We start from the raw sequence: 23,365 nt of genomic DNA on the forward strand, positions 1-23,365 counted from the left end.
TAGGTAGAGTCCACAACATGCATCTGACTATGGAGAACTAATAGTTCTCCCAATAGCCAGTAGTTAAACTCCACGGACTAATAGTTTAAAGGGCCTTTTCTGGCTCCGAAATTATGTGATTATAATTTCCAAGAGTTTTGCTTGTTCGAGAATAGCTGCGCCACCTCCAGTGGAAGAACTCGTTTTCCTCGAGTCCCGAAGGGCTTTTCTCAAAAGCTCAAACCAAGCACATCATCAGTCCCCAGACTTGAGACCAAAAATGTACTGTGGCCCCCTTTCCCCAGCTCTCCATCCATCGGGAGAAAGGGGACCGGAGTGGACCTGCTATCTCCTGGGTGTCTGCAGTTAAAACAAAAGTTGGCCTCCCTGGCCTGGCTCTGTGTATTACCCTGGGCCCTGCAGCTCTGGCTCAGAGCAAATAAACAATCCCTCCCACTTCTTAGGCTTCTAGAAACGTGTCCCTGAGCTTCCTTGGTGGGGTAGGAGTCATCCCATTCCCTGAAGGGCTGCAAGGCTGCTCAGACTGTGAAATGAGGAAGGCTGCTTGCTCCCTTATAAACCTTGCAGTCTCTGGGAGTGATGGAAATATCTTTTTGAATTGATTTATTGTCCTTTGCAATTTTTTGCTCTTGATTTCCCCAGTTCCCTTTTTTCTTTCTGTCACTTCCCCGTCACTTCCCCTAGGCCCAGAATCAGTCATGGTTTCTGGAGCACAGGGGCGCATCCCAACCAGCTTCTTATCCTCAGACATTCTTGTTCCTTAAAGAACCAACTTAGGGTGAAAATAGTCTCCCCACCCCCCCCAACACACACACCCCTGGCAGTGTTCCTAAAGCTAATGGTGCTGATTTCAGGTACAACCCAAGAATGTAATGAATTCATCCTGAAGCTTCTGTGTGCCTATTACAACCAAGAGTCACAACGATCTGACTTTCACATTCTCTGCCCCATTCTACTTTTTCTGCATCCACCCCATACCTATCCTTCAAGTTGAGAACCATCAAACAGGCTAATATTCGCAATTCATTATCTTTTCATTTCTAATTTTCTTTTGTGCCGCTAAAAGCAATTAAACCTGGAATTGGACCTTGCTGAATTTTGAGTTGGTATTCAAGGTGCCTCTGGAGGAGGAAAATGCAGCCAGACCACTTGACTGCAGCGCCTTTGTTTGCTCTACCGCATTCCATTCGGGGTTGAGTCAGATGACCTCCCTCTTGCCAGGCTGGGAGGGGAGGAAGTGCAAGGTTGATTGGTTCACAAACACATCATCTGCAAACTTATTTTGAAGTCAAGGGAAAAAAACCAGTGTTGTCCTTGATCAGGAGCTGATTTGGCATCTTGATTCAGAAACTAATAAGCTCTCTAAATGGGAAAAGAAGCCTGAGACAATGGGAAACCTGGTCTCTTTGTGAGCCTCCTTACTGCAGGAAGAGAGGCGGGTGGCCGGGTACTGAGACACTCATGCCTGCAGGGACTGGTGAATCAGGTCCCCTAGCTCAGCAAGTGGCCCCATCTTCCATTCAGTTGTCTGTCCTTCATTTTTCTCTTCCCTCACACCCTACATCCGTTCCAGAAGGGAAGCCTGTCCACCTACCTTGCAGAATTTCTCTTCAGACTGTCTACGTCTCTTCACCTCCAAGCCACCAGGCTAGGCCACCCTCACCTCTTACCTGAACAATTGCAGAAGCCTCCTCGCCGCCCCCCCCCCCACCCTGTGCCCACTCCTGCCCCTCTGTATTCCCCACACAGCAAGCACTGACACCCGCCGCCCACTCATGGGAGAAGGGAAGGCTGTTGTGTTTGTTGCCAGGGCCCAAGGGGGAACCCTATAGCCAGAGGGTAACAGGAACGCAGTAAAAACCGGAGCTGTCCACAGATGCCCCAATGCCCCGGCTTCCTTGGAGCTGGTGAGTTTCCGACGCAGGGTGGATGACCAGCTTCATTTGGAAGTGGCCCCTCTGTCTGACACGGCTGGTGAGGAAACAAGTGAGGGCCGGTGGCTGCTCTGAAAGGAGGTAGGTGAGCAGCTGTGTTAGGGGGGATAAGAATTTTCCTTCTGCTGTACCCTTCTAGGTTCTTTGGCTGGTCTAATAATTGATACAGGACAGATTAGTGGGAGATAAACACTTTTTTTTTTTTAAATTTCATATATAAGGGAGCCTTATAAAAATATGAGACCCAGGGTCACATGGGGCAGTTGAAGCTTCCTTGTCATCCTGAGGAATGGTCTAGGGGCCAGGGCTTCACAAGGGGAGGGAGTAGGGTGATCCACAGGACCTAAGATCAGGTGTTTGGTAATTAGATGTTTGCCCTGCCATACACCTAGGTTATTCTTATGAAAAGTTATCTCTGGTAATAGGTCTTTTTCTGGGTCAGGCTCCCTATTCAAATTTTTTTAGGTGGTTAATGGAGAAGTAAAAGTTTTTCTTGAATCTGCTGGGTCTTGAGTCCCTTCAATCTCAAGTCAGTTCACACACCAAAGTGGCACATTTTGGGGCATCCTTCTCTGTTCCCCTTCACATGTCTGTGAGTCCATCGGGTCGGGGCTGGGGCCTCTGAGGGGCGGCCTCCCTAGCATTGGCATGGAGACAAACTCAGCAGTTCCATGAAAGTTCCTCTTTGTGTGCATTACGGTTGGCTTTTTCCTCCCTCCTGTTTGCTTTTCCTGGCTCCAAAGGATGACCAAGCCTGTGTTTGCTTTTTTAATTTGTCATATTAAATAGAGCCTTTGTGGCAGGCTTTTACATCCAGGCTGTAAACTCTAGAAATGGAAATTGATCAGGGGGTGGTTGATATAACCAAGGCTGTAAATGCTAAGAACAGAAACGCCATTCCAGTTTAATGCTTTTATCTAGCGAATGTGCCTTGTAAGGAGGGGCATAAATCTTGCAACTTGGGGGAGGGGCGGGGGTAGGGGTACGGTAGAACCTCACTGTGTATTGCCACTAGGTGTCACTGTTAACTGGCTATGCAAGAGAAATGCCAGCTCCCCCCAGTCCATTTGGTTAAATAACTTCAATGGGTAACTACAAGTGAGCAAATCCTATTTGGGGTGTCGGAGAAGGGGTCAGCCTACCCACAGTTGTAAACAGGGCAGTGTCCCTGAGGGTAAGTGTTAGATTACAGATAACAGGTCTGTGTCAGCCATGCCCCCGCCTCCACCATGGCAGAGGCAGACTCAACTGATTTAAATTCTCGAGTAGCCCCAGAAGCCTCTGAGATCTCTCCCGGCATGCAGTGGGCCTCCACAGTTCTGTGCCTCCCTGACCATGGAGCTTTTCCTTCCCATACATGAAAGGAATCTGAGATGAGAGCACATACCCCAAATTTCTGTGTTTTTCCTTAAAGCCTGTACATGCTGTCAGCCTGATTCAACTCAACTCCATTAAAACCACACTCTTTGGGCCTCTCTCCGAGCGTCCTCTGAGGCTCCCTGTCTTTTGCGGGGAGGACTCAAATCATCCAATAAGCCTTCCACCCTGGGGCTAAAAGGAACAATACCTGTTCTGAAAAAGATGAAGAACAGAGCTTTTAGGCCACTTGGTCTCCACCCCCAGTCCTGCCTCTGCCTGCCAAGCGCAGGACCCAGGTGGGGATGCAGGGGGCCAGAAGGTAGTGACTGGCAGGTGCACCCTCTGATTGTACAGGAACTGAATGCTGCGGTCCTCGGTGTGGTTTTCGGGGAGGGGGAACTGTGGGTGGGGGTCCCCTCCCAGCTTCCTCTGCATAGCCATTGTATATAAGGGCATGGGGCACCAGCCTTGGAGGTGGACAAACGTAGGTTCAGATCTTACTGACTCTGTGACTTTGAGCGAACGACTTCGTTTCCTTGTGCCTCATTTCCCTCCCCTGTAAACTAAGGGTGGTGATAACACCTTCCTCCCGGGGTCATTGTGCACATGAGTTACATTTATACGTGAGGGAGACCACTCAGCCAGTTCAGTCATTCCACTGACCAGCTGAGGATCTGTTGCGTGCCAGGCAGTGTTCTAGGCACTGATAATAGAGGAGAGCATGAGAGAGGAGGCCTCTGCTCTCACAGGGCTTGTGTTCTGGAGGTATACTCATGTGTATATACACACCTATGTGGGATATATATAAATACATTAGATGTATGATGCTTTACATGAGTTCCTGTACATTTGGGCATGGCGTTTCTTATAAGTCTGCTTCATCTTTACTGAACTCTGAAGAGAGTTTTTCACCCCAGAATGATCTTTTCATGTTAATTGTGCCACGTCCCCCTACCACCCTCTGTGTGAGAAGTCAGGACCAGGTTTCAAGGTTCATTTACTGGCTGACTTCCCTGCTTTCTTTCTAGCAGTAGGATCCCAGCCCATCAAAGAACCAGCCGGTGCCTTCAAACCCTGGACGAACACAGACTAGCACAGGCTCGTTCATTTCATCCCCGTCAGAGCCCAGCTCCTCTCTTTACCCACACTTGGGCCTATTATATTTGAACAGATCAGGAGCCACCGAGGTGATCCGTTCGTACAGCTGAGCTTGAAATTAGCAGCTCATCCCCTTAAATGTTGTGGGCAGTTTGTTTGAGCTTGGGCTGCAGAGCTGTTGTCCCCTTGGGTTGCACCCAGCATGGAAATGAGGGCATTCCTGATATTTTTTCTTTTGACACTTGATTAATAGTTGACAAATCCAGACCCAAGTAGTTAGCTTTCCTATTATCCATCTTTTGACAGGCATTGCTGCGTTTCTTTTCCAGGCTCATTGTTCTAAAAATACACTCAGATCTGAAGCTGTTCACTGTGCATATATAGGCATGATTTCCTGGTGTCAAAGATAAGAGACATCTGCCATGCAGATTATAAACAAAGTGGGTTGCTGGGTTTCAGATCTGAAGGTGGGGACCTCCGTGCTACTTAAATCAAGTGCTGCGAATCCTTTCCCTGCTTCCTTGGTGTTGTCATGTGATTGATAATTTACCAGGGTCAACCATTTTACAACCCGGTGGGAAAGGCAAGTATGGGATGTGCCTGCGCGTGTGCACGCCAATCCTACTGGGTTGGGAGCCAGGATCACCTGCACAGAGTAGATTTCACATATCAGACTGCCTGGCAAACCGGAGGGTAGCCATTTCCTCACTTTGCAGCGTCCGTGGTCTGTCCCGAGCACCTAAGAGGCTGGCGTGAATGTCATGATCTCAGTCTTGAGTAAGTAGCCAGGAAGATGGCCTTGGTTATCTTATTATATGTGTGTTTATTCACAAGATTTTTTTTTTTATTAATGAGCCAAGTGTACCGTGTTGAAAGTTGAAAGATTGCAAAGGTGAATGCCGAGTTAGAGGGAGCCTCGCGTTGCTGCTCGGTAGCAGTGGCACCGTGGATGAGTCCCTTTACTTCTCCAAGCCTCTGCTCCCTCACCTACGAGACTCGAGCAGGCATATCTGTTACCTTCCACCCAGTCACATTATTGCCAGGATTCAGTAAACTCGTGCATATTTTATTCTTTAGCAGAGAATACCAGCTCATGGGGAAAAGTAAGTAGTGGTTGTTAGCATTATTTAAACTTCTTCCTGATTCCAGAAAGACCTAGGCTATCTTACCAATTAAGTGTATGCAACGACAACAAAAAATAATAAAAGGAAAAACCCAAGGTGACGCCGGGGCCGAGGTTAACATAGAAAGCGCACACCTAGAGCTCAGCACCCTTGCTGGAGATGAACCTTAAATGTGACTCTCCTGTCCCTAACAGACAGCAAAGAGGGCGATGTATATGTTGTGCAACTTCCAGGCATCCCTGAAATAAGAAAAGAGGGAGAAGAGGGCTTTGTAGAAAAAAAGCACAGCTTTCCTTGGTCCTGAACCCTAAGAAAATTTCTCCATGGGTCATCTTAGAAGAACACTGAGTACTGTTGTGACTATCTCTAACGCCCTTGCAGTGAATACACAAGTATACTTCCTAGAGCTGTTTCTTTCCCGCATCCATCAGCAGAGCCTGCTGGCTTAGCGCCAAAGCGTAGGTTCCAGGAAAACAGTCTGGGCGGGGGAAGGGGGTGGGGGGGACAAAATAGGTAGGCTGCTACAAGATAGCTTTATCTTTCAGGGTTTGTACCTTTGTGGTGGGGGGTGGAGGGGGAGTGCTGAGGAGCAGGCAACACCGCATGTGGCCTGAGTCAGCCCCCTTGGCGCTCTGGCACAGGGCCGCTTTGAAATCTGCGCACCTAGCAGCGGCTTCGTAGCCAGGGGGATCCAGGCCTGCAGGGGGCCTGGAGGCAGGAGAGGCAGCCAGATGGAAGGGGCTGCTTTTAAATCCTGCCCCAGTGGGATTTAAACCCTTCTAGGTTCTGGCTTATTTTTGAATTGTCTGTAACAGATTGGTCCTCTCAGTGCCATATCTTTTTAAATATGCACAAAGCAATGGAGTCATTCCACTGCATTTATGATACTTTGTCTTGTGGTACTTTAGGGGTACGATTAGCATTGTAAGCTTCTACTGGTGTTTATGGTTTTAAATCCCGTCCCCATTGCATTTAAATATTTTTATTATCGGTCTCTGTGTGAGGATGCGAGATGGAGTTAGATCGATAGATGAATGGTTTTGAACAGGTAAATATAGTTAAGTCTAACGAGTACATATAGCTGCAAAGGTAATTGGTAGTATTTATTTGGAGAGTAAATCGTTGCTCCAAGTCATAATCCTCCATTTCCAACATTTAGAAACAAAAAACGACCTCCTCGCAGGAGAAGATAGCTAAATTGAATAGCAAGAAAGGACAGGCTTGAAATACTGGTTAACCAATGAACCGAGACCCATTAGAGTAAATTACCGAGATAGAAACATCACCCCACTGCTTGCTGGCTAGGACACGTCGACACCCTGAGCATCCATTTGTTTAAAAGGAAACACACACAGCCTCATTTGTAGCATCAGCATGTACTGAGTCGTGGGAGAAGAGATGGCCAGAGAAGAAAAGAGTGTGGAGGTTCTGCCAGCGAGGGAATAGCAGGGAAGCTAGAATAACTTTGTGGGTGTGCCCACTTTCCGACGAGTGAGTTTATTTTCTGATTGCATTTAGTCATGGCTGTGTAGCGACAGCCTGTATCATGTTCCTAAGGAGACATCCCTGAATAACTTCTTTAGAAGCCCAAAATAAATAAATAAACAGATCACAAAGCCACAAGTTCTTTACCACTGGCACTTATGCAGACAGCTCATGAGAGCATTTTATAAATCCAGAAGGAGACAAGGAGCAGCAGATCCCTCAAGCAAGTAATTGACAGAGAAAGAATAGCCTGTCACCCAGGAGGGCTGGAAGCTCTGCATTTCAGTTACGGTTTATTTAGCTCTACTGGGCCTCGATTGGCTGGCGGTTTTCTAGAGCGTCTTTAGAGCAGACGTCGTCTAGACCGAGGGTACACCCTGTAATGTTTGCATCCGCAGCAGAGGGCTTTCTCTGGGGTCTTGCCACTGACCCGTTGCCCATGCTTGAGGACCACTGTGGACTGCTGGGGCTGGAAGGGGCCATAGAACCGATGTTACTCAGAGAAGCAGCTTGCCGTGCCCTCCTCGAGTCCTTCCCCAGCCCCACCCCCCATGGGACGCCTAGTGTGGTCCTCTCCACAGTACACTATGGGCCTCTGTGATTAGTCCGTTCTCCCCACCCACGTGGGGAGCCCCGAGGCCAGAGCCTTTGTCCATCTATCATTGTATCCCAAGCACCCAGCCCGGCGCCTGGGCTGGAGCAGGTGCTGGGAAACATTTGGCAAACCACAAGGAGATGGTCCCCAGCCCCTGCTGACCGGATTCTGGTAGCACATTGCTTATGTCCCCAGGCCACCTCGCCCCCTGCTTTGTCACCAGGAGCGGTCCGCTATTGATCATAAAGGAATGAGCCGCTTCTGTGGGTTTTGGTGTCTGGAGTTTATTAGGTACTTGCTGATGCCCGTCAATTGTAGATAGGGCTGGAGTGCGGGGAAATGGCTGCCTGCATGAAGCGAAATTCAATAAAACCGCATTTTAAGTGAAAAATCAGTATAAACACCAGGCTTCTTTGCCATGGAAACAGAGGTTGCTTAGAAACTGCCTAACGGCAAGTTCTAAATTTTTTAAAGTCAAGTTATCATTTAAGCTACACGGCCCTACAGGTTATTGAGAGATAATCACTCGCCTCAGGACACTCGGAGGCATGAGGCACAGCTGAGTGCCTCCCGAAACTCTGGGGACCAGATAATCTCTTGATAACTGTGCTCCCTGGAGCCACTGATTTGGGCCTAGGGGAAGGAGAAGGAAATTTTTGTTCAGGACTTAAATGGTGTACATATATATTTTTTTTAAGTGTTTCTCTTTGGGTTTGAGAAAACGTGGAGCTGGCCATTTGGCATGTTCAACAGCCATCTCTGCCACGTCTCACGATGTATTAGGAACATTTTCCAGGCAGTTGCCCCAGTCTCGTCAAAGCAGAGGTCCTGTCTTTGTCTTCTGGCTTTGGATGACGCACAAGGGCTTTTAAGGTCTTCAGCTTTGGGCTCTTCACTTTCTGGGAGCCCCTGTCCCCAGCTCAGGATGGGCAGGAACCAGCCCCAGGACAAGGTGGTACCAGAGTTGGAGCAGAGCTGGGCCACTGAGCTCTCAGACAAGACCTGCTGGATCTCCGCTCGGCTCCCAGGGCCTTAAAGTGAACAAGGTCCAGGTTCAGAATGTGTGTCGGTGTTTAGAGTTCAGCAGGCTGCATGTCTTTGGCCGAGCAAGCGCACAGCTACACCTGCCAGCACCTGGTTGCACAGCGTGGTATTCACTCCCAACCTCAGGCGCGCAGAGGGCAAAGAATATTGCATTCGCTTCTTCCTGAAAATAACGGCAAAATTAGAACACCCATCGGCTGAGAACTGGGACCCCCACCAAGTCAGTAGGAAGGAAATTATGAGTGAAACAAAAGACAAACGTTTTGCCCTTTTCAGAGTGTCTGAGAAGGTTCTGTGGTGTGGCGGTACTGCTAAGGTTGGTAGAGATAATTATTCCTTAGGCACACACATACTCTCTGGAAGGAACAGTGTTTTCACTGTATACTTCAAAGTGTTTTCCTGCCCCTCATCTCCCTTAGAGCCTCGCACCAAACCTGTGAGGAGGGTGGGGGTGGGGGCTGTGATCATCTTCCTTTGGAGAAAGAGGAAACTAACTTGCTCCAAGCCGCAGAGGCGGGAGAGGGAACTTGCATTGCTGCCTGCCATTCTGGGGAGTCCACCCATTTAATAGCTAAGGAAAGAGACTCCAAATAATTCTCCCAAGAATTTGGCTTTTACTCAGTAATAGAAAGTGAACTTCGTATGCACATTTTATTTGCCTCCCTGTTAGTATCTTATTTACGAGTTCTCACAGGGTTGGGTTAAGCATCTGACTCTGGCTCAGGTCATGATCTCATGGTTTGTGAGTTCGAGCCCCGTGTCAGGCTCTCTGCTGTCAATGCAGAACCCACTTCGGATCCTCTGTCCCATCTCTGTCTCTGCCCCTGCCCCACTCGTTCTCTTTCTCTCTCTCTCTCTCCAAATAAATAAATAAACTTAAAAAAAAAAAAAAAAAGGCGTTTTCACAGGGCAAAGAGAGTGGCTTCTTTCCTTTTCCTTTCCTGCCAGAGAATACAACATCCACATTTAGCATGTTAAAAAGGACTCAAAAAGAACATTGCAACGCTTTCATGCCATGTAAGTCAGAGCCGAGCTCTGACTGACGTGGGCTGGGCTGGGGCACCACTTCGCTGGGTACTGCCCGGATCAGAATACTCCTTCGTGTGCCATGCTGTAGCTTGAGAAACTGTTCTAGTCCTAGAAGGAGAAAAAAAATCACACGAAACCATTTGCATTCTGACAGTCTTTGGCACCAGGGAAACCTGTCAACTGTGTCACGTGTAAATAGAAATCAGCTTCCCATTTTTGGTGTGTTTTTTCATAATTTCCCTTGCCACTCTAATTATCAAAGATATTTTTGTTTTTAAACAAAAATTGTCTCCCACGCAGGCCCCATCTCCTTTCTGCGGTGAAGTGGAAACAGTGAATTGGAATATTCTAACCACTTCTCCAGCAACCACTGCTGAGATTATAAGCACAAGATTATCCTAAGTAAAGGAAACTTAAATTGTCTAGGCACAGACCAGGCCAAAAACATGTTCAAAGGGTCCCCTCCCACCTGCCTACCTTGCCTCCTTCGCAGGTGTCTATTAAACCCAAGGAAGAAAGCAAAACTGGCTTCCCCAAAGTAAAAGCCAAATCCCCTGAGGGCACGGTTTTTCAGATTAACAAAATTAAAAACAGGATTTAGCTCCATTTAAGTTCCCATTTGATGCTCACCAGTATGGGAAAGGCTCCTAGGGATGGGCATCAAGAATAACATGTGATCCATCAAATAGATACTATCTACCCTATGACTGGGTAGATAGGGATCGCATGGGCTAAACGCTGTGTAGGTCTGGATCTGTGTCTTCTCATTTAAACCTCAGCAAAACCCTGAGTGAAGTACATCCCCAATTTTTAGAAACAAGGCATTTTTAGAGACTGAGAGCAAGACAAGTTGAAAAATCTCCCACGGCCACATAGCAGTGATGCCTACGACAACATGAATCCTATTGGTAATGTTCCCTAGTCCTTCCTTGGTGGTGAGCAGCTGGCCCCTCCTTTAGATCCTTTTATAGAATGTAATTTTCCAGAGAGATCTGTCATCTTAAGTCATTAGTGTGCAGTGTAATAAACCACTTAGCTAAATACAAGAACCTGTCGGGTGAAGTACTTGTTGAGAACTTACCATGTGCCATCCCAGGTGCCCAGGGTACAGAGGTGAACCCAACAGACATGGTCGTTGCCCTCAGGGGCTGTATTGTGAGGAAGGAAGATGGACAGTGAGTGCTGGGAAGGGTGTCCTGAAAGAGAAAAGGAGGGGGTAGCCACCTAAACAGAATGGTCCAGGAAGGTCATCTTCTCTGAGCATGTGCTCTGTGGACTGAGATGGGGAGGGTGGCTAACGGAGCTGCCCAACTGAGGAGGACCTTCTCCTCCCTGAGGTTGAAAAGCCAGAACCTGAACCACTGCGTCAGCCAGGGGAATGAAATTTATATTTGGACTGCCCTGTGCGGTGGCCCTGGGCACATGGTTGATCATTCAGAAATGGGATATGAGGAGATAAGAGGCAAGGGTGTGGCCCCAGAGTTCAGCCCAAGTTGAAAAGCCTCACCCTTCGTGGGCCTAGGGTGTTAGGTGGCCCTGGCTCCTTCAGCTCTGTCCCTGTCATGTGGAGGACACCAGTGCTCTGCCTCTAGACTGGCCTGGCTCTGTCCGTTCCTGCCTCAGGCAAATAACTGGGTCTGATCCCTTTATGAACATGTCCAGACTACCAAGAATCCTTGGCTCTTGGTGGCCAGAAGAGGCCAGCTACCCAGTTCAGCAGCAAGCTGGGGGGCCAAGGATGAGGACCCGGAGACTCAGGAGTGTGGGCTTGCCCTGTGAGCCTGAAATGAGGGGTGGGCCCTGTCAGTTTTCTTTGAAAACGTCTGCTTGACACCCCAGAACTTAACTGGATTCTTTGCCAAGAGCTTGTTTGATGTCAATATTGTTCTGCTCAGACTAATTACTTCTCTGTGTCAATGGATATGAAACTATACACTTTGGGACCATCCTAATGGCCCTGTCTTATGAACTAAAGTGGGTTTGCTGTGCTATTCGAAGGGATTTGATGTTATTACCAGTTTCATCTCAAATAGCCCAATAAGCAGCCTCTTCCGTAGAACACCAGCCTCTGTCCTTTCTCTCCCCTCCCTCGTGACATCAGCCCACCATCCCTTCTGTCTCTCCACAGAGTTTTCCTCCACCTGATGAAGGTGGACCCGGACTCCACCTGGTTTCTCCTGAACGAACTTTACTGCCCGGAGCAGTTCACACCTCCCCACCCCAGCCTCCACCCTGTGCAGCTGCGGGGGACCACAGGACAGGGCAACCCCTATGCGGCCAATGTGCTCCGCCTGCTCCAGGAGCTTCAGTGACCCCACACACATACACCTGGATACAGCAGCATCCCCTGTCCCCACATGCGGGGCCGACACCACCCTGGCTCGAGGCGGTGGCACAGCAGCAGAGAAGACTCCGAAGGTGGATTAGACAGCCGATCGATTTATAAATTGATCGATCACACAACTGCTTAGAAATTGGATTGAAGGAAAGTAGCTGACTGTTATTTATATTTCATACCTGGTGTTTTCTTTTTTTTTTTTTTTTTTTTTTTTTCAACATTTATTTATTTTTGGGACAGAGAGAGACAGAGCATGAACGGGGAAGGGGCAGAGAGAGAGGGAGACACAGAACCGGAAACAGGCTCCAGGCTCTGAGCCATCAGCCCAGAGCCCGACGCGGGGCTCGAACTCACGGAGCGCGAGATCGTGACCTGGCTGAAGTCGGACGCTTAACCGACTGCGCCACCCAGGCGCCCCTCATACCTGGTGTTTTCAAATGACATTGTCTGGCAGCTCTAAGGGCTTAACTCCTTCGCTTACCATCTCCGAGGCCCCAGCTGCCTCCTGGGCCGTCCCCACCACATCCTCCCACATCGGAGAGCCTCAGGACAGGTGGCGGGGAGGGCCTCTGCTGCGCACCGAGTGTGTCCCCCGGGCATCTGACGACCATGTGGAAGTACCACGCATCCAAGACTCTTCAGAGCACAGCCCTGCATCACAGACACGTGCACGTCCTCTCCTCAAACAATGAGCTGGAACCAGCTCATTGTACCTAACCTGTTATTTGGAAGAAAATGAAATAAAGGCACCTCTTGGACGAACAGTATGATCAAGAGCTCACTTTAAAGTTTGTTATTTAAAATGGGTGATTTTTAAGAAATGCGTTTAAGTTCTTAAATGGATAATGCAGAGCCCTGGTATAAAATCCAAGCAGCACAAAACAGAAACAGTGAAAAGTCAGTCTCCCCTCCTTATTCGCCAGACATCTGGTTTCCCTCTCCAAAGACAAACACTCTTTTTTTTTTTTTTAATTTTTTTTTTCAACGTTTATTTATTTTTGGGACAGAGAGAGACAGAGCATGAACGGGGGAGGGGCAGAGAGAGAGGGAGACACAGAATCGGAAACAGGCTCCAGGCTCTGAGCCATCAGCCCAGAGCCTGACGCGGGGCTCGAACTCACAGACCGCGAGATCGTGACCTGGCTGAAGTCGGACGCTTAACCAACTGCGCCACCCAGGCGCCCCCAAAGACAAACACTCTTGACAATTTTTTGGATACCTGTTCAAGAAGAGATTGATTATTTTTTACTGTTTATTATGGATAATAGTATACAGCAAGCCCTGTGTACCCATAACCCTGTTGGACCAGTCACCAGCACACAGCCAGCCTTCTTTCATTGCTACCCTCACCCATTTACCTCCCCAGCCCATCCAGTCCCTGGAGTATTTTGAAGCACATCTCAGATGTCCTATCCAAACCTTTTTTTTTTTTTTTTTTTTTAATTTATTTTTGAGACAGAGACAGAGTGTAAGCAGGGGAGGGGCAGTGAGATGGGGAGAGAGAAAGGATCCCAACCAAGCAGGGTCTACACTATCAGTGGACAGAGCCCAACGCCGGACACAAACTCACCAACCCTGAGATCATGACCTGAGCTGAAATCAAGAGTCAGATGCTTAACTATCTGAGCCAGTTAGGCACCCCCAAACTTTTTTTTTTAAACATAAACCCCAATAGCATCATCACACCTAAACGAATCAGCAGTGACCCTTTCACGTTGTATGCAATTAGATGTTTACATTTCCCCAGTGCGTTGAATCAGGATCCAAATAAGGTATATACGTTCCTGTTATCTGTATGTCCCTTCATAAATCCCTTTTAATTTATAGATCCCCTCTCCACCTCTCTTTTCTTTTCCCGCTAAGTTTCTGTTGAGGAAATAAGGTCATTTATCCTACAGCATTTCCCACAGTCTGGATTTACTGATTACATCCCCGTGGGGGTCATTTCACAGGCTTCTCCTGTCACCTGTATTTCCTGTAAATGGGAAGGCAGAACAGGAGGCGTGATCTGGTTTGATTGTTTTCATTTTTGTTTTTGACAACACTCCTCCATAAGTGGGATTATTTACTTCCATCAGGAGGTGTATAATATCTGATCTCTTATGAGATTGGCAGTCACTGGTGATCCTCGCCTGGATCCACTCACTCATTAGGGAATGCACAGTAGTGTTGTTCAGTCCCACCACACCAGCTTGCTTTTAGCTAGAGTACTTGCGTAAAGGGAACCTTCCCTTCATCAACCATGCAGTAACCTTGAGGGAGTGTATGTAGAAAGGCAGGATAAATACTCAATTTTTTTTTTAGCTGAGGGATTTAAAACACAGATTATGTAAATTTAGGTACACAGCCACAGACACACACACACACACACACACACACACACACACACACACAAATGTGCTGAAGGATCCTACAAATGATGAATGCATCCTTACCAGATGCATGGTGAGGCACCATCTAGATAACTTCTCCAGTGATGCAGATAATCCCCAAGATCTATAAAACCCAGAAGGCAGTTGGCATGGAGACATATTGGAGCAAGGGTTCCCAACCAGTCTGGAGAGGCCCCTCATTTCTTTTTAGGGTCTTTCTCTGCAAGGGCAAAGGATGTCCAGCTTGGGTCTAGGTGGCGGCAGCCTGACTTCTGGTCTGGGTCATCAGGGGCCCTCCCTCTCTTTGGGCCTCAGCAATCCCGCCTGCAGAGTGGAGAGAATGGACCAGAGAGAGAGAGCTTAATTTGGGGGATTCTGGGTCCCTCCAGGGGGAATCTGATGACAGGACCTACTCTTCCCCCATCACTCCCAGGCACTGCGTCCTCCAAGACCAGTCAGGCACCATCTCATTGCTTACAGGGTCCGCCTAGCTGACCTCACAAATTCTAGGTATAATTCTAGAGACTTCACCTATGACCCCATGGGGATCCCAAGTGAAGAACCCCTGAGAGGGAGAGAGAATCGCTTAACTCTATTCCACTTTAAAATTCTGGGATGATTTCCTTTGGGAAGGGGGGGGGGGGGGAAATGCCCTCTAATTGAGAGTACTGTAAAAAGATTCACAGCATTGTTCCTAATTCCACCGGGGATGCAAAGTGAGAGGCTAATTCAATCTCTAGGTCCTGACAAATGAGAAAACAGGTCAGAGAGGTGGTGTGACTTGTCGTGTATTTCCAGGCTTCCAGTGCGATTAAAGTAGCCTGCCTTCCCAGGGCGCCTGGGCAGGGCAGGCCATAATGGTGTGCCAAGAGGGGCGGGGGGGAACACGCACACACGTCCTGTGCCGTGATAAAACGTGGGCTCTCGGGAGGCTGTCCCGGAGATAATCCGCGTGGGAGGACTTGCCATGGTGTTCCAAAACCCATCTCCCCCTCAAAGAGTAAAGACATCCTGAGTTGCTTTCATATTCCTGCAGGCAGATTGTTGCACTTGATTAAAAAAAGACAAAACAAAACCTTGTTAGAGTGCCTCTCCGGTTATTCTTCTACCCAAGCAACTTTAATTTGAACCCGTCCAGCTGACTCATTCCAGTCCTTGTTTACGTGGGCTTCTCAAAGCGATCATTGCCCCCTGTGAAGCCCGGCTGGCGCAGTGACGGTTTTTCTTTCATTCAGGGTTTCTGAGTGTTGGTTTGGCTGGAGTTAAGGGTAGGTCCTGAAAGGCCTCGAGTGTGAAAGGCCTCGAGGTGGAGACTTTGAGCTCTGATCTGTGGGCAGTGGGCGCCTCCTGGGGGATGCAGGAAAGCACAGACATGGATCCAGGGATCCTCCAGAGGGGTTGAGGGTGGTCCTCGGGAGACGCGTGTTGGAGAAAGAGCATGGATGACCCGGGGCTCATCAGCGCTGGGGCTGGTTTCAGACTCTACCTCTTAGTGCCTGTGTGACCTTGGGTGAGTCACTTCCCTTTATTTTCCCATCTCTAAAACGGAGTTACTGCTTCTGCCTCTTTGAATGGCTGCAGCAGGAAGGGTAAGTGCTGTCATGTTTCCAAAAGTTTAGCATAGTGCCTGGGGCGTGGACACTGCATCCTTTCCCTTCCGTCCACCCGACCCTTTCGCTCACAGCTTTGTTAGGATGCGATACGTACTCCCCTGGACAATTACAGCTGACGAAGTGGATGGTTAAATCTCAGAATAAACCACCCAGGAACTAAGGAGAACCCCAGCAGAGGAGGGTAAGACCCTGGTGGGACAAGGAGACTTTTGGCAGGAAGAGAGGATAAAGGGCACTCCAGACACAGAAAGTGACGTGCCGGAAGGCAGACGGGGATACTTGCCAATATCTGCTTATCTCATCATAACTCCTTCCATTGCCACTGACAGGAAGACCCACCTCAGACTGGCTGGAGCAGAAAGAAACATCTTGGCTCACGTAACCAGCGGGCTCTCCTGGCTCCAGATCCCAAAGCCAGGCTCCGTATTTTGATTCTGTTTTCCCTGTTCTTCTCTAGCAGCCTCTCTCTATCAAGTGTCCAGGATGGCCAAAAGTTCCAGGCCTCTTACTCTGAGTTTTAATAAGTCTAGGAGCGTGTGCACTTCCTCCTGGCAGTTCCAAACTCAAGTCCTAGGCTTAGCTCCTCTCGGCTCAGCCCGTCCTTTGCCCCACCCCAAACCAAGCATTGTGCATCCAAGCAGGTTTTGGCAAACTTTCTCTGTGCAGAGCCAGATGGTGAATATTTTAGGCTTTGCAGGCCATAGGATCTGTGTGGCATTTTCTTTGATTTTTTTTTTTTTACAACCTTTTAAATGTGTAAAATCCTTACAAAATAAGCCGTGAGCCATTATTCTGCCTGTGGACCGTAGTTCGCTGCCTCGTATACGGCATTCTCATGGCAGGCCTGGAGACAGATGCTCAGGTCAGCTCCCCCAAACCAAATGGAGGCGGAGCTGGGGTGGAGTGGTTTCCCCTAAAGGGAAGGACCGCAGTTGGTTACCAGGAAGAGATGCGGAGTGGGCAGTGGGCACCAGTGACAGCTACCACCCCGTGTCTGTGGCAGGTGACCATTATGGCCCGGCGGTCTGGGAGGGTATGTGTTAGCAGGTGTGGCTGCTGAGGCCACATTTATGAAGGGCCTTGAAGGCCAACCTAGGGATTCCAGCCGTAAGAGATCAAGAAGTGGCCTTAGAAGGTTTTTGAACAGGTGAGTAATGTATGGAAAGCAGCATTTTAGGAATATTCATCTCGTGGCAGCATCCAGGAGCAATTGGAAGGGAGAGAGACTGGCGATGAAATTGTGTTCCCGAAAGTCCCAGGATGAGAAAATGCACCTCTTCCATCAACCCCAAACTGTTTGACGTGCCGTGGTTCATGGGCAACTTGAGGCACATAAATATGTGCTTTAAAGTTTAAAAGTAAGAAGTGAGATGAATGGAGCCTCTGATGAGGCTTCCTCCAGCTCGTGCCGGAGAGTTGAGAAGCCCTAGAAATGATTTTCCGCAGCTCCAGCCGTGATGAACAGTGCGGGGGCCCCTCTCCCTTTGTGTGACTTACCCCAGCTTCTGTGTCGGGCTTGATTGGAAGCAAAGTGCCCATACTGCCTTTCCTCCAGAGTAAGGAATAGAGGCCAAATTTCGGAAAATAATTCTGAGTGATGGCTGACTCTGTCGAAGCGTTGATTGCTTTATAAATGGCATTCTCCTCTCTGCGCCCCCCCACCCCCTGCCACCACTGAAGTTTGGAGGCAGCGGCTTTTCAAATTACGCTTGAAAAGCAGCCTGATTTCCCCCAGGAATCATCTCCTAGATTAGGAGCTGTTCTACCTTTTCCGACAGTTTTACCCAGAGTACAAAGCCTGTCTGCAAAGGGCGAGGAGGGAGTGGTGCTGTCCTCCCTTCAAAGCCTTCAGCACAAACCATTTTTGAAAATGTCTCTCACTGCAGCCATCCCTCCCAGCGTCCGGGGCTGCCTGCTTTTGCAACAGGAAAGGGTTAAAAAGCACTGATGAATGGCTGCCTCCAGCCCCCACCCTTCTGCTTTCCCTCCTTATATAATCTGCCATTCTTTTTACACAACAGCTCCTGGGTCTCAACCTGCTCTCTCAATCAGTACCCTCACGTCCTCAGCTTCCTCCCACACAAGCGGGCTCAGAAGTAAGGAAAGCACCTTCCAGAATCTCTGAGGCCGTTTCCAAGGGAGAAGACGTTGGTGGGGGGAGAGGTGGAGAGAAGTAGTAGAGAAGAGTCAGAAGTTTCTTCATGAAATAAAAATATTGCCTTCGCTGAGGCAGGGTGGGGAGTAGACAGACCTCAGTGCACCCCCTTCCCCTTCGCCCCATCTTTGTGTCCTTTCTCACTTCATGGAGCCCATCCAGTACTCTCACACATTCCACCCAAGACACTGCCCAGTTCCCTAGGAGAGGCCAGAGATTCTAATTGAACTGCGCTACAGCTCACAGGTGACCTTGGGCACCCCCTCCCCCTCCCTGGGCCTCAGTGTCCCTGTCTGCTCCCTAAAGGGTTTGAACCAATCAGCCTCCAAGCATTGTTCCACCCCCTACAACATCTGTGACTTGATAATAAAGTGTTGGCAAGTGTGTGGGGAAACGGATATGTCCGTCGCCACAAGCTTTTCGGAGGTCAAAATTGGCAGCGTTAGCAAATCTGAATGTGTGCACCTTTCGACCGGCAATTCTGCTTCTAAGAATTTAATGCCCACACGTGTGCACAAAGATGTACATGCATAGGCAATTCACTGCAACATTGTGATTTACAGGAACTTGCAAGTACTGAATGTCCAGTATGTGCCAGGCATTATGCCTAATGCTTTACATTAATATCTCAAGAGACTGGGTGCAAAAGATAGGAAATAACCTAATCATAGAACATAAACATCCATCCAAAAGAGGCCAAGACATCCCGTGTACCTCCCCCCTCACAACACAGAAATTCTAGTGAACCATTATACTGAAGAATGGTGCCTCCAAAGTGAAATGTTACTGTTAACTATTTTGTAAAAGAAAATATTCGAAATTGAAAAGAAGGTAGGAGAAGAGCTTGGGGAGGGAGGGACTGGTTAAATAAACTAGGGTACATCCCTGTAACAAAATGAATAAAACAGCAACAACTATCAGAATTTAAAATGCACACACCCTTTGACTCAGCAGTCCTGCTCTTAGGAATTTCCTTGTCCATGTGCAAAAAGGATGAACAAAGTGTTCATTGAAGCATTGTTTGCATAAATAAAAGGTTGGAAACAACCTAAAGGTCCATCCAGAGAAGCCCAGCTAAATAAGTTCCTTACCCACACTTGCCATGTGGTCTTTAAGAAGAAAGAGCTAGTTCTCTGTATATATCTCCAAAGTACGTTATTAAAGAAAATGGCACGCAGAACAATGAAACTATTTGTGGGGGATGGGGGCACTTTATGTGTGGAATTTCTCTTAAAGAACACCCAAGTGGCAGCCTCCAGGAAGGATAACAGGATCAGTGCTGAAGACATCTTTTCACATTATGCCCTTTATACTCTACACATTTTTAAACCATATACCTGTGTAACTTATTCACTCACAAAAATTTTTATTATTAAAATGTAAGACATTCGTGAGTCTACAGTTCTATGGTAAACTCACATTGTGGTGATAGGAGCCTAATGTCGTCGGGGTCTCCTCTTCTGTGCTTTGCATTTCCCAAGTGGAACCAGGGCTGGAGTTGGGAGGGGGCATTGCTTAATCCAAAAATTGAAAGGGATCTTGGAGAGGATCTCTTCAAGAGATGGCTGTGCACTGTGCAGGCAGCACCCCTGCCCCACCGTGGCTCCTGTGTGCATACAGGAAAACCATTTCCCATCTATGCCCTAGCTCATCCGAGTCCCTTAGAACCCCAAGAGAAGCAGGTCGAGCATCAGAGCTTTTCGTGACTTCCCAGACAGAATTTAGGGCTCGTGCTCAGTGCTCTCAAGGCATTGCTGGATGCTCTGTGCCCTGCCACAGTTCTGTCCAGGGCTTGGGGGCTTGCAGCCTTTATCCCCCCGCCCCGTTGAGGGGTTGCCTTCCTGACTGCATCTTCAGCACCTTGGACAGGGCTGTGGTTTGCGCCTTCCTCTCAACATTAGGATGCCCAAACTTTCCAATGCCAGGCCCCAAAACACCAAGTTAAAGACAAAGGTAGGATTCAAACCTGAGACTGCTGACATCACGTGATCAATTATATCAAGTTTGTGCAACAGGATCCAAAATCTGCAGAATGGAAACCAATTCAACAAGCATTTTTCAAGGCTTTCTATGTACCAGGCCCAGAGATAAAAAGACATAAATGCTGCCTCCTAGGGGCTAGGCTCAAAGGAGCGCTAAACAAGACATGTCGTGAGGAGGCAAGTGTAAAGTCTGTATTAGGAGGAGGTCAGAAGCAACAGTTAAGAGCATGGTCTCTGGAGATGGACAGCCTGGCTTTGAATTCTCACCCTGCTGCTTTGGGCAAGTCTCTTCATAACTCTAAGCATTGATTAAATGGGCATAAAAATATACCTCCCTGGGAGCATGATAAGAAACTGACTGATAAAGTGCTGGACTCAAGGCCTGGCCCCTGGGCAGCGCTCTGTAGGAGCTGGTCACCATTATGAAGATGATGATACGTTAGAGGTAGAAATGGCAGCACAGAGGTTGAACTGAAAGGAAACTGGGAGGCTTCCTGGAGGAGAGGCCATCCAAGCTAGCTTTGCAGTATTTGCCTGTCAGACACAAAGGGAAAGACCCCTCTGGGTAGAGGAAACAGCATATACAGAGGCTTACGCAGCACATTCAGGGTGTTGCTCATGTCAGTGGGAGGTAGGAACCATAAAGAGTGAGGCTGGAGACAAGGATGAAGCTTTGGGAAGAGAGCCTGGTCTGTTCAATACCCCTGTAAAAATTAGTAATGGGAAACCACTAAAATGAAGGTTTCAGCAGGGGGAGCTCTCATGCCCTACCACTCAGTCAATTGCAGACCCAAAAGGAAGAAACACATTTGACCTCATGCAGACTTGACCTTGCAGGTGGATTCTACTCCACTACTCCAGTGGAGGAAGAGATTCTTTCCTTATCCCCCCAGCAACAGCTCCACCAGTGAGAAGCCAGCACACTTCAAACTTTCATTTTATTCCAATGGATTTTTAGTTCATAACAGCCTTTCCGGCTTGCCCCTTTTCTCCTTAAAAAAGTGTGCCTCTCCTTTGTTCCCAACTTGCCTATGGTTTTGCCACAACTTGTTTGTCCCAGATTGCAATTCTCTTTTATTCCCGAATAGACCCATCTTTTGCTGGTAAAAAGAAAACCTGGTAGTTTTAGTTTTCAGGTTAACCCCCCAAAGGTGGGCCTGGGCTCTACTGTCAGGGGACATCAAAAAGATGCCTGAGGGAGGGATTGGTAGCATTCCCCCAGGAAGTTGTTCTCTGGGGCTTTTCTGCAGGCCTCTGGTTAGGTGAAGGGCAGAGCTCACCCTTGCCATGCCACCCCAAGCCCCTTGTCCCCCATTCCTGAAGCCTGTGGTGGGGGCAAAACAGTCCTGCCAGAAGCGAAGTGCACAGGCTCTGAAGGCAGACTGCCTTTGCCATTTACACACAGTTAGGGGTTCAAGGCAGGCCACCCCAAAATGGGCCACTTTGTCATGAACATTATTTTGAGTTAAAAGCAATAAAACCCCAGCAGATTCAGGAAAAGCTTTTTACCTTCTCCTCAACTGCCTGCTTATACTGGGAAGAGGGTTATTCACAGAGATTCCTTCTTACCTAAGAAACTTATTTCTATAACAGGACAACCTTTGTTTTCCAAACATCTCTTCTCATCTTCCTGCTAATGGTCTTTCTCTCCTTTGTATCCTCAGGTCCCCTACTGCTCTCCTTAGCTCATATAAGCATCATATTGCTTCACTGTCTTCAGAATTTCCATGTGTGTGTGGACTCCTCATACATACACTATTAAAGTTTATTTTTGCCTGTTAATTTGTCTCATGTCAATCTGATTCTTTGTCCAGCTAGAAGAACCTTGAAGGTCAGAGGAAATTCTTCCCCCCCAACACCAGCCGTGTGATCTTTGACAAGTCAGTTTCTTCATCTGTAAGATGGAGATAATAATAATAGCTCCCCCAGTAGAATTTTTTTGAGGATTTAGTGATTTAATGCATGACGAGCACCCAGTACTGAAGCTAGTTGGCACTCGGACAAACATAACTGTGTCTTTTCTGCAGAGCTACCGGCCTCCTGGGAACATTAGGATGAGTAAGACCCAGGAATGGCAGACCCACCTGATGAAGCCTAAGATGGGCAGAGCACCCATTTCTTTTTCGAGGGTCAGAGATGGCTTCCTGAGGATATGGCTCAGCATGGGCAAGAGAAAAGGCCCCGGGCAAGAGCTGCTCCCCTCCAACTCTCAGTTTCCATACCTGCAAATGCAGGTAATAAGGGCTACAATGTTGGTTTGGCTGTGAGGATTAAATGAGCCGATGCAAAGCAAGGGTGGGCCTGTGAGCACCCTCTAAGCATGCGCTGCTTGCTTATGAGGAAAGAAGAGCCTGTTTGTTAATAAGACCCTAAGAGTTCAAACCAGTGGGGCTGCTGGGTAGCTACTTCCTTAAAATAGACTCCCTCCTCCCATAGCCTTTCAGGGAGGATAATACCAAGGTATGAGCTGACATTCCTGGCTACACAGCTCCCTCTAATCTTCACTACTAGCCATGAGATTAAACATTGTGCCCTTTGTACAGGGGCAGAACCCGAGCTCAGCTGAAGAAACAGGCTCCTACTTTGAGAAAGGACTAGGGTCCTAGCCTAGGGTATCAACAACTTGTGAGCACCTGCTTTGCTGACATCTGGGAGGTCTGTACAAAAGAGGGGTGCAGCCCCTTGAATGTAGACTCCAGTGTGGGAGGCCAGACTTCCCTGAGAAACATTTTCATTTACTAATGGATTTAATGAGTGCAGAACTTCCTGTTTTAAACAAACAAGTGATTAGCATTGACTACAGAAGTGAAAATGGATCCTAATGAATTGCTAATTAGCCTCCTCCTCTTCCTGGGGTCTTTAGCTGGTAAATTCCCTCTCTGGCTACTGGGAGTCTTAGTCCGACTGGAATTCACTCATTTGTTGCTTCATTGTTTTATTCATTCATTAATTTTTTTTTCATTCATCATACATTTCTTGAGGATCTGCTGTGTGTTGCTGTGAACGAGACAAGCAAGATTCCTTCCTTACAGTCCAATGGGGAAGGCAGTATTAGCTAACCGTACAAACATATAATGATGCAATTATAGGTCAGGGAGCTGGGGCAAAGTGCAGCAGGAGGACTTGTTCTTGCCTTGGGGCAGGGGGTGGGGTGTCCCTCAGGGAAGGCTACTTACAGGACAGGTCTTTTGAGCAAAGACCTGAAGAGGAAGTAGAGGGGTACCTGGGTGGCTCAGT

General features: G+C 48.1%; 1 protein-coding gene across 6 annotated transcripts in view; it reads left to right on the top strand.

The window, feature by feature from the left end:
* Positions 1 to 23,365, top strand: part of TTI1 (TELO2 interacting protein 1) — a 94,665-nt gene that overhangs the window by 33,205 nt on the left and 38,095 nt on the right. Inside the window, exon 9 of one of the 6 annotated variants that reach the window (XM_047852071.1) lies at positions 11,797 to 12,187. The exons of 4 other annotated variants lie outside the window; for them this stretch is intronic. In XM_047852071.1, coding sequence (XP_047708027.1) covers positions 11,797 to 11,980 — 184 coding nt within the window. In that variant the 3' untranslated portion in view covers positions 11,981 to 12,187. Of the gene's footprint in view, positions 1 to 854; positions 2,678 to 11,796; positions 12,188 to 23,365 lie in introns of those variants that run through there. One more of the 6 variants, XM_047852072.1, reaches the window with a different exon arrangement.

Source organism: Prionailurus viverrinus, chromosome A3 (genome assembly GCF_022837055.1).
Source record: "Prionailurus viverrinus isolate Anna chromosome A3, UM_Priviv_1.0, whole genome shotgun sequence".
NCBI lineage: Eukaryota > Metazoa > Chordata > Mammalia > Carnivora > Felidae > Prionailurus > Prionailurus viverrinus.